General features: G+C 46.9%; 1 protein-coding gene across 1 annotated transcript in view; it reads right to left on the bottom strand.

The window, feature by feature from the left end:
* Nucleotides 1-402: 402 nt before the first annotated feature.
* Nucleotides 403-11,754, bottom strand: part of ATP8A2 (ATPase, aminophospholipid transporter, class I, type 8A, member 2) — a 537,919-nt gene continuing 526,567 nt past the window's right edge. Inside the window, 1 exon segment of the mRNA XM_011999987.1 lies at nucleotides 403-5,626. Within this exon segment, the coding sequence (XP_011855377.1) occupies nucleotides 5,529-5,626 (98 nt within the window). The 3' untranslated portion in view covers nucleotides 403-5,528.

The following is an 11,754-nucleotide window of genomic DNA, read 5'->3' as shown; positions in this document are numbered from 1 at the left end:
CCCCACCGCCCCGCTTCCCTCTGCATAACCAGATTAAAACCTCCCCGTCGCAAACAGTATTTACGCAGTCCAGGCACAGATGTGACAGCAGACGGGAGAGCGCACGGCTTTGCTCGCATGAGAAAGAGGCCACAAATATGATGTATTTGAACGACAGTTCAGTGACCTGCAGCCCCATCCTGCAGCTGGCCCTGCTGCGGCTGCCTGCATGGCCCTCGAGAGGGAGGCTCAGAGGGAAGCGGCACTGCATAGGCCTGAACTTGGCCATCCTGGGCAACGGGGGAGAGTGCGGCAGGAGAGGAGGGTGAGTTTCAGTACTGACATTGATTTTATCCACGAAAACCCAAAAGTCTTTGCTGTGCAGGGAAAGAGAGAAACTCCACGACAGGGCAGGTTTCCTTTCCCTTTTTTTTTTTTTTGGTGGTGTTTATTGATTCAGCTATAAACCATATATCAGGCTATCTCTAGGAATGCAACAGACTCCAATCCCATTGGAAGTGAGTTCACAGCCGGCTCTCTGGGCTCTCTCCCTCTTTCCGGCCTTTTCTCTTTCACACGGAAGAGCTTACCTATAAAAGGCTCTTGATAAGCTCTCTTGACCCCCAAGTTTCCTGGGCAGGGTTATTTGGACAGTGCTATTACTCCAACTTTCTTCTTCCTCTTTCTGTCGTAAATCAAAGCTACCTGACACTTTGCGCCTGACTTTTAAAACAAACAGGTCTCCTTTCTTTCTTCAGCCAGGTCACAAGAACTGCCTATGGGCTAATCTTGAGAGCATGTTTTTCTTGGTCTGAGGCCTGGGAGAAAGAGCAGAGTGGATATCTCAAAGGCAACTAGAGCCAGAGACTGTCACTTGAAAACGCGCCAGCCTGGGTGTAAAAAGAATCCCTCTTTTGTCCGTCCTCGGTCGGGAGAGCCGAGGTGTTCCTCGGAGGTTAACACTGGATTATACAAGGGGCGCGGTGCGGGGAGCTCGCCCTTCTTTTCTGCTCCCATTTGTTTGTGGCTTCTGCCTGTTAAGATTTATGTTGGCTCAATGCTCTTTTCTCCTCACTCAGGGTTACATCCCGGATTCACAAATCACTCATAGCCAACAAATTAAGAGAGCTTTAAACAGAACATTAGTTACAGACTGGGCATTAAGTGAACATCAGGTAAGGTGAAGGGGAATGTACTGATGGACAACTTGGGATACTGAGAAAAAATAAATAAATGAAGGGTACAACACATCGAGCATGCTGGTCTGGTCCTTTCAAGGATACCTAATGATGTCATTATGGGGGTCTTGGGCCCTCACCTCCGAAACCCATCCAAAACCCTTCTAATAGTCCTTCTTGGCCTTCGAGATGGAAAAATGGCTAGAATGAGGTTAAATAATCTCCCCCAAGGCTATTATGAGCCGGTTAACTGCCTTGAGCCAATGAAGAACCAACAACAAACCCAACTGATGTAGATTTCCTTTTTTTGAAGGGAGGGGGTTTTAACTGTCCCCATCGTTATTATATACGTCCGTGTAAACATTTACATGAAGAAAGCATTTCTTGAATGTAACAGGGGATGCCATGTTTTGACTCGATCTGATAAACGCATTTCTTTGCCAAGTTATTATTTCAGGCTCTGCTCAGCCACCATTTCCCTGTTCACATTTTTTTATGGATCCCAGGAGATAAAGGCTACATTTCAAATGCTGAAGTTAAATCACTCCTTGAATTACTTTGAGACAATGACCCTGGGCAGTAACTCAAACCCTGGTTGAAGAGTGTGCAGTCTTTTCACACGTTCAAAACTAAAGACCACCTTATCCTATAGCAGAGTTTTGCAAACATTCAATTCAGCTATAGTCTAAGACATAAATCCCTTGGAACAGAAGTACCTGATAAAAATGCTTTATGGTTCCAAACAACAAGATTAAAGGTCATTATTATAACAAATGGAAATTATAGACGACAGCTTTCTTTTTACAAAATTCAATCTTAAAGCCTGCAATATTTACTTATATATGCATTATAAGACATTAGTTACCTAGACTCACTTTTCCCCCCTTTTCACCACTTCTTGACAAGTTATTACCGATTTTCACAGCCAGCTCCCCATAGTCAGACAGACCTGAAGCCTTGTCAAGGGAAAGAAAATGTCAACCGAATTCTCAGCTGAGCTCTCCGAAAGCCCAGGTTCACTTCTCAGGATAGTCCTCTACAAGTGTTAAAGAAACAGCACTCCTTGCTCCAAAGCACGTTTTGTACGGTGTACAGAACCAAAAGAGTTACCACGTTTTTGTCTTCATGTGCGCGTGTGTGTTGGGAGGTGGGCGGCCATAACCGTGGTCAAGCAGCCTGGAATATTCTGCACTGAGGCAGGACAGACCCATCAGCTCCACTCCTAAATTATGAGCGAGCCCGTTCTGATCAGTACGGAGTATTAAACCAGACAACCCTGCTCTCCTGATACGTGTTTTCCACAGCTACCCTTGCTGGCACGTGTCCATGTGCAGTGGAAACCCAGAACTAAGCCCAGAGCATAACTGGTCTCTTCCTTTTGCAGGGTCATCCAAGACAAGAGAGACTCAACACAGGACCGGGCTGTGTACAGCAGTAGACCAAGGGTTGGCCTAAGTGGATTCTGCCAGTTTAGCTCAATCCAGAGTCAGGCCCTGGAGCGCTAACCGAGTGTGACCTGCCAGCCTGTGAGTCAGTTAGTGTGTGGCAGAGTGACAAGCCCCATGTGGCTTTTTCGCTGAGCTGACAGCCAGCGTATGCAACCTAGTCCAGTCCACCCTGCCCCAGGGAAGGGGTTGTGTGTGACACTCTGACCTCAATTTGAAGATAGGACAAATGACACAGCCCCTGAGTTGGCCCTGGCTAAACATTATATATCACATGTAGTGACAGCTGCTCCTCCTAGAAACCCAATTTAGTCATCTGGCTGTAAGAATGCTCAACCACATGAGAGGATAGAAAGTAATGTCTTCTAATGTTTTCTTCTGTGTGCACCCGCCATCATTGCAAAGATTGTTTAGTCTACTTCTCAAGAGAATAGGAAAATACACCTGTAATTTAAATCCCAGAAAATATGAACTCTAATGTAAGAAATAAAAACAAAAACCCCAAACAAACACAAACACACAAATTCATAATTCTGATTTGGAAGGCTTCAAGTTCAAGACAGAGCTAACTGTTTGACAAAGAACTGAATTTCTAATCCACTCTTTCCAAATAGGCTTATTTCCCAAATAAAACAAAATATTAATAGTTACGATGCCTAATGCGCATTCAATTCCAGTTTTTGTTTCTCCTCTGTGTTTTGGCCATCACCTTTCTGGGTGTGTTAAAAAAAAAAACCATACACCTTGGTTTGTCGTGTTAGTCATAGGCACATTTTGTGTTACAGTTCCTGCATGACAATCCTTCAGTCTCACTGGGCACTCCAGTATTCAAAAATGTTTTATGCACCTTGGGGAGAAAGGAATGGCCCTTTTGGGAGCCTCACCTGTGAATTGCATTGTTCTGCTGCCCCTCAGGCCCTCTCTGCATCCTGGTCACCTCCTAAGTGAGGATTTGTTTTCTTAGTCAATGCAAATCATGTTTTAAATTATTTCCATGCCCAGTAAGTTGTAGATTTCTGAAAATAAAGGGTTAGGAAGCAAAGTGCACTAATGTGCTATTTCCTAATTTAGCACAATCATCCCCACGGGGTTTACTCATCCTCTGACTCTAGAGCTAAGAGCGACAGGTGTGCTCCTTCGCTGCACAGGCATGTTAGAAATTCATTCATTTCCCAACAGTGAAGATCCAAAACGTGCTCTGAACTCCCATTTTCACCAGTAACAGCTGCCCAGAAGTATTCAGGCCATCCAAAAATCTGGCCTGGCAACCAGAGCAGAGAACAGGGTCCAGGCAGGTTGTTTAGGAAGGGCTCCAGATGCTCACATTCACGCCTGAAGGCATCTAGGTTTGGTTAAGATTTAGAGTGTGGGACTCTGCAGTTGGGAAAATCAGTGATTCAGCACTTTGCTTCCTTGTCTCAGAATTCGGGATATGCCGTATTCTGATGGGTACCTGTGTCTAACACTGATGGGATACAGAAAGGAAACCATGTCGGTGTATTTAAAAAAAGGTGCTTCCCTGAAATGTTTGGAATTCTTTTCAATTAAAACTGCGTGTGAAGCGCTTGTTTAAGCTCTCATACACACTGGGCTGATCATGACAACTGTCTGGGTCTCAGGGTTCGTTTCAGAGTTTCTACTGCGGAGATCTGGTGGCGATTCCTCCGTGTCCTCCTCTCAGTGTCTTCCGTGCCCTTCCTTCTGCTTCTGAGGACTCCTGTGGTTGTCTTGTTCTCCCCGCTCAATGTCCTATACTCTCGCATCTGGGTTTACTCATCCTCTGACTCTAGACCTAAGAGCGACAGGTGTGTTCCTTCGCTGCACGGGCATGTTATAAATTCATTCATTTCCCAACAGTGAAAGTCCAAAATGTGCTCTGAAAGAAGCATGTGTTCTAACGTAAGTGGATGCCAAAGACCCAGCAGTCTGGCTGTTGGGAAGGGAGTATTCAGAGCCTGACCACGGCTGGGAGTGCTGAAGGGGTTCTACCACCACTCTGACCTGTGGGGTGGCCCCATGTCAGACAGAGGCAGGGACATTTAGAATATATGCGGAAAGGCGATGCTCCTTTTCTTTCTTTACAGAACAAAAAGGGCGGCGGAAGAAGGAATTTTTCGCATCTGTTTCCGAGTCTGCAGCGGAACAAGGAAAGGCGCAGGTTTGGGTTGGCTGCCCACCAGCCGCCATGCACTGAGCGCCGTGGCCAGCCATGCAGCAGGTGTGGGGGTGAGGGACGCCTGGACACGGCGGCGGGACTGGGCCGAGTGCACCTGGAGAGGGTGCGGAAGACTCTGCCAGGGCATCAGTCGGTTTGCCCTGCTGGAAATGTGGCTAAGAGGTTCAAATAAATCTTCTCAGGTTGACTACCCCGACATAGAATTTTGTGATTTCACTGCAATCAAGAAGTTTATGCCAACTTTACACAAACAAAACAGGAATCAAAGCAGGAGAGCAACCTGCCTGCAGTGAAGTCTGCATGTGGCCCGCTGGATGTAATCTGTGAGTTAACCAAACAGGAAGCAAGTGTGCCCTGCTCCAATTACACAAGACGGGCTTCTCACGCAACATAAAACTTTCCCTTTCTCCCAGGACAACTAGTACTGATGTTTAAATACTGGTGAAACATAATGTTTTTAATTTCACACCTCACAGAGCACAGTTGACTGCTTCATAACGACGTAAACAAAAGTTAGGCTAAGCGCTGCAGACAAGTTGGGAGGGCAAAGATAGCTTCCCCTGCGGTCTACACTCCAGGTTTGCAGGTTTGCGAGGGAATATGTAACTAACAAACTGCTTGGCTAAGGCCACAGAAATGTGTTTTCTGGTGTTTTGGCTGCGGACGCCAGTCTTTTCTGACAAAGATGTGTTAACACTGGGTGCAACAAACTGAATCTCTTTCCTAAGATCAGTCAGGAAAATTCAAGTCTTACTTCTTCCTGCATTTCTTTTTGGTGGTGTCATAAGCACGGATGACTTCTTCCTGACTCACAGCTCCGTGTTCTTCTTGAGAAAAAGCATACCCATCTGAAAGTGAAGCACACAGGAGAAACTGGTTAACAGGAGAATTGGGGGAGCACACTAGGTTTAGATACGCTGCTTTTTTGGCAGAGTGCGGGCGAGTGGTGTGCGACACCTGGCCTCCTTAGCCTTGGATAGTTGGAGGCTTGAGATGAAGAAACCTATGGCCATAGAGGGGCCGTGGCGGCCGTGTGCAGGCTGACTGGGGTCCCATGGTTCTCGCTGCTGATGCTGGGATGGGAACGGCTCTGAGGGTAGGTTTCCTATTTCTAGGGGGCTGCGGCTGAGCTCAGGGTGGGAATCATACACAGTGGGTCACTGGTCCCCGTCTCCACTTTCCCACTGCCAATTAAGAGGAAATACTCCCGTCTGCCTGATGCCGCAGGAGAGCCGCTAATTTATGAAGCTGAAAACATGCCAGGGAAAACACACACAACACTAACAGTGCAAGCTGGCAAAATGCACATGATGCCCGGGGCCTTCTTGTTTGTTTATTTATTTATTTATTTGAGACACAATATTGCTCCATTGCCCAGGCTGGAGTGCAGCGGCGCGATCCTGGCTCACTGCAGCCTCCGCCTCCAGGGTTCAAGCAATTCTCCTGCTTCAGCCTCTTGAGTAGCTAGGGCTACAGGCATGCGCCACCATGCCCAGCTGTTTTTTTTTTTCTGTGTTTTTAGTAGAGATGGGATTTCACCATGTTGGTCAGGCTGGTCTCGAACTCCTGACCTCAAGCAATCTGCCCACCTTGGCCTCCCAAGGTGCTGAGATTATAGGCGTGAGCCACCGCGCCCAGCCCTGTTTTTAAATCAAGACTGATCTGGACTGGTAATAAGTAATCGAAGTAGGGTTGTTTCCGTGTAAAGAAAGAAAAAGGTCACACAATAAAGTCAAAAGGAATTTAGTGATTGACTGGACCTGTCGCCACAGGAAGACTGGTTCTTACACAATCAGTTCATATACTACTAATAAAATAAATAGTAGCCAAGACTCATGAAATGCCATGTGTCTAAGACACTGTTCTATAACATAGAGCTCATTTAATCCTCCCAGAAACCCTATGAGATAGGTGATTATATTCCTCCCAGTTCACAGATGGGAAAACTGAGGCACAGAGATATCTGTGACCTGCTCAAGGTCACAGGCCTCATGCGTGGCGGAGCTGGGAAGCAAACCCAGGATCCACACTCTACAGCCGAGAAACGGCTTTAGTGTTCACAAGCCCAGAGTGGGGCTTTGCTTCCAACTGGCCCTTCCCACAGAAAGACATGTATAAGGCCCGCTCTCTGTAGGCTAACCCTTGTGTGTCAGGGGTCTGGAAAAGCCCCACAGCTCAATTAGACATTCTGGCCAAAAGACAACACAATCGAAACCCGACAATCTTGACTTCCATCCATGCATGCTTACAACTTATCAGGGGAGCTGTGAATTCACTGTCATACTCTTTAACAGGAGAAAAGAAGTCGGAAAGTGTGCCCATGTATCAGTTCCTGGACTGCCTGCTAATTTCCTCAGACATCTGGCTTAAAAAGGAAATTTCTAGAGTATCAAGACGTACGGTAACAAGACAGAAAAGTCCTCGTGGGATGGAGAAGAGGAGGAGATTTTAAAAGAAGACATTCAGGCTGTTTTCTTACTCTGTGTGTTCCCATAACTGAGAGTCCCAGTCCAGGGCTGGCTTCCCGGCTCTTCCAGATGCCATGCCTTCCAGCCACTGCCTGAGAATGCCGAGGGCTCGGGGGGTTATCCGGGGAGGCAAGGGCTCGTCTGCAGAGGTGGCCTGAGAGTTGACTGAGGACATGGGCTGAGCAGCAGAGAGGAGGGCCCAGGCCAGTGAGGCCACGGGAGGAAGAGACAGTAGGTGGGAGAGAAGGTGATGCAAGCTGAGCCAGGCGAACAGAACCGAGAGGAATCCTCCACAGGGGGCTTTTGTCTACTTGCTCACCTCCATGTCTAGCAAAACAAAACCTACAACCCAAAAATTCCCACCACGTGGTAGCCACAGTGAAGCAGCTCCCGGACCAGTGTGAGGCCCCAGATAGCTGGGAACAGGAGCAGGTGGGTCCCTGAGCCTGAAGGCAGCACCAGCCAGGAGGGGAGCTCCCTTGGAGGTGAACATGCTTGTTCCAGCCTTGGGCCCACACCTAGCGCACTTGAACTTCCTGACCAGGTGGCTGTGCTTTGATACTCGGGGCTTTAGAGTCTTCACAGGATCTGCTTCCAAGCACTGGAGAGCAAATGCCACCCCTCCTGTTCTCCTAAGAGCTTTTGGATTTTCACCAAGTTGCTTAATCAGAAATCAGCAGGGACAAGGAAACCTCCGTTGCCCAGCTTTGGAGGAGCTGCCCCAGCCTCCTGCCTCCCTCTGGCACCGTGCGGCACACACACTCTCATCCCAAATCCTGTACAAGCAGGTCCTTGTGAAGCGTTTCTACTGCAATCCAAGAGGAGACGTCTTTCCTTGGGATGTTTCAAAGCAAAATCTAGCAAATAACACTGCCTCATCTGCTCCGGTAACAAGGTAAATAACACTGCCTCATCTGCTCCGGTAACGAGGCTATGTACTGTGGTCAACTTGGACAATTGCCATTCTCCACTTCTTTAATAAGGAACGTTTCTACTACACCTCTGATGTCTTCCTGAGGGGGCCTGGCAGAACAGCAGCTGCAATGGCAGGGTCACCACCGGCTCCACAGCTGCTGCACCATCCCAAGGGGCTGCTCCTCAGTCCTACTGAAGGGGTTCTGAGTAAGGAACAGTCACCCCAAAGAACTGGACATACTCTTTATAAACTCTTCTAGTGGCAGGCTGAGGACTACTGAGCTCTCCACCCTGAAGACGTTTTCCTTCACTTGCTTGTTTTTATCTTAGATTCTGGGGGCCCCAAGTGGCTGCAGCATGGGGTCGGGGTGGTGGCCAGGAAACAAAGGGTAGTTCTAGTCCTTGCTTGCTGCTACTTGTCCATGTGACTTTGGGCTCTTTAAGCTCCCTGGGTCTTGGTGTACTTTTCTGTAAATTAAATGGCTTGGACCAGGGAAGGCACAAGTTCTCTCAAGCTCCAGTCCTCTCTATGGGCTCCAGGACATGTTCATGGCCCGTCACACCCAGGCTGCAGGATCCTCTCCCTCTGTCAGTACTAGTTCGCACTGCACCCACATGGAGGCCTCCGCATCCATGCCAGAAAAGAAAGGGTTGGTGTTTGGTGTCAACAGTCTGTCCAAAAAGAACAATTAACTACGTATTATATCTCTTTTGGCCTGCTTTTTTCTCCTGGTTGTGGGGAGCTCACGGAGACATAAAAATAAATTTGGGAGTGTCCTTTTGGGAAAGGTATCTTAGCCTTTGGAATAGTCTACTTCCTGTTTAAATGGAAGGTGCAAAAGCTTTTTTCTTCTATTTATCTTGTTTTCCATAACATGCCTGTGTCTGCTGGAAACCCAACTCCGGGGGCTTCTTCAGCTCATAACTCTGTCACTTCTTCTGTGTGCATTAGTGCCACGGCCACAAGGGCCTCCCATGGGATTGCAGCGGGTAATTCGGCCCCCCGGGGTGGGAAGGGTTTCAAGGTTTTCCTCTGAAGAGACAGGCAGAGAAGAGTTCCCCCTCCTGTTGTAAACCTCCCAGGGTAAGTAGAGCACCCCGAGGTCTGCGCTAAATGTCTCCCACTATTCTCCCTAGTTCCCATTGTTTGCACCCACCGCCACATTTCCAGCATGTTGTACGCTAAGACTTTCTTAACCTTAACCAAGAATGAAAGTGGAGTCTACAATTCAAGAGTGAAAGGAGGATGGCCTGATACGTTTATCTTGGGAGAGGGAGTCCTCCCAGGTTCAGATAAAACATTTTCCTCTTCGAAAACAGGCCTGGTGGGAGTTAGAGCTGTCACCGGAGGAGTTTTACTGGAAAACCAGACACCATCACCCCTCAACCATCCCTGCCTGCCCAGCCTCCGTCCCACCTGAGGAAGATAAAGACCTGCTCCCAGCTCTGCCTCCTGAACCTTTAACTGCCATTTGCATCCAAACAGGGAGCTCAGAGGAAGCCTCCAGGTCTTTGTATCCCCCACTTTCACTCATCCTTCAGGAAGTCCAAGCAGCCAGAAAAGTCCTGATGGGGCCTGGAGGGAGCTCTCATGGACCCAACTAACTGAACTTTCCCTGGCTGGCTTCCTAAAGCATCTGCTTTCTAAATAGCCACAGCCAGAATGGAGGATGGAATCGTGTAGGTGAAAGGAGGTGGGAAGATAGATGGATTTCTTAGCTGTTTTGTCTTCTCTGGGTAGAACATTTGGTAAAATCCATACAATCATGTCATTTTTTTTCATTATTTTGGAATAAAACTCCCCTTAAGTAGCATTCCTTTGAATCTGCGCTCTGATAGCATCTTAATGAAAATAGCAGTTTCCTGTCTGGAAAGATTCCTAATAGCCATAGAAATGAGAAGACCATGGGGACAATGAGGAAATCAGACTGTGTAGGAAATGCTGATTACAAATATTGTATGTTGGTGGCTCACAGGAACTAAAATACTACCAGGATTAGAGTTTTTCCTGCCAGTTTCCTGGACAGACCCAGGGGGAACATAAAAGGCTAAGATCTGCTATATGCCCGTCCTGCACCCCAGGACCAGCTCTGACCACTCGATGATCTTCTCTGGCTATTAGTGACAGAAATGTCCTAAGTTATCCATCAGGTTCTGGTACTAGTCACTGAGTGTTTAAAAAATATGGTGTGATTTTAGAAGTCTTCTTATTTCTTATATTTATTCAGTAGATTTTTTTTTGGTTTTCCATATTTTGTTTTGAGAAGCGTTTTTTGTTTTTGTTTTGACATTTATGACTCTCCCATAAAAATTCTCATTTGGTCTTTGATCACAATATATGTCTTGTGTATATTCTGTCTATGGTTATTTTGAAACATTCATCAGAGAGGCAACACGGCTCCACAGAACAGACCCTGTAGAGTTCTGGGAACCTGTATGTGTTTTCTCTCTGTCTGGCATACAGAAGGTGCTTTACACCTACTGTCATGAAGACTCACAAGGACTGTGTAAGATGTATATCATTAAAATTCTTTTTCTTCCATAGGAGAAAATAAAAATTTAGATAAATTAAGTTTCCCAAAATTATTCAGCTAATGACAGAAAAATAATACCCAACATTTATTGAATGCTATATTGCCTATACTGTTCTAGGTACTTTATCTTTATGATCTCATTTAATCCTCCTAATTGAAACTGACCCAATAGTCCCACAGACAGTTTTTTTTTCCTTTTTTTAACATAGAAATGACTCTTCTGGTCTTAAAGCTTGACACTTATATTTGTTTTATCTGAGTTCCTTCCTCGGTAAGGACCCCCAGGCCTCTCAAAAAGCAGCAAAGATCTGAAACTCACCCAATGATCTCATCCAATGAAGATGCTAAGCCTCTCATTAATCTTGATTGCTTCCTTACCCATCCTGATTCCTGTTTTCTTACACATTGCTAACATTTCTTCCCTGCTATATAAACCCCTGATTTTAGTCAGTCAGGGAGATGGATTTGAGACTAATCTGCCACCTCCTTGGCTATAGCACCAGATAAAGTCTTCTTCCTTGGCAATAACTGTTGTCTCAGTGATTGGCTTTCTGTGCAGCTGTGGGTGGCAGGATCTACACCGAACCTCTAGCGTCCAGTAAGTTCTCATATTACCTAACTTTACAGATGCAGAAGCAGACATTAAGTAAATCGCCCAAAGTCACAAAAAAGTAGGGGGGCAGGGACAGGAACCCAGGCAGCCCATCTCCAGAGGGCTGCCCTACAGTTAGCACTCCTGTCCCATCAAACCTCTTGACTTGACCTCTCTTTTGGGCCAGAGTCTGAGGCTGCAATCCAGACCTCATGGCATGCCACTGAGCAATGCTAGGCCAACCACTTTCTGACCCGAGCCTCTGCTTTGTCTCCTTGGGGTGGCATTAGCCACCTCCCAGGGCAGTGGAGCATTAAAGGACAGAAGCATGTCAGTCCCCTTCTTCCCATACGATATTCCACATGGCAAAGTGAGGACAGGGAGTAGATCACTAAAAAGCAATGATATTCTATCTCCCTCCTTCTCTCTCCATTGAGAGAATCTGCCAATACCTGTTGACAGGCGGA

This window comes from Mandrillus leucophaeus, unplaced genomic scaffold (genome assembly GCF_000951045.1).
Source record: "Mandrillus leucophaeus isolate KB7577 unplaced genomic scaffold, Mleu.le_1.0 Scaffold61, whole genome shotgun sequence".
NCBI lineage: Eukaryota > Metazoa > Chordata > Mammalia > Primates > Cercopithecidae > Mandrillus > Mandrillus leucophaeus.
The sequence above is the reverse complement of the archived record's forward strand: the minus strand, read 5'-3'. Positions and strand labels throughout refer to the sequence as shown.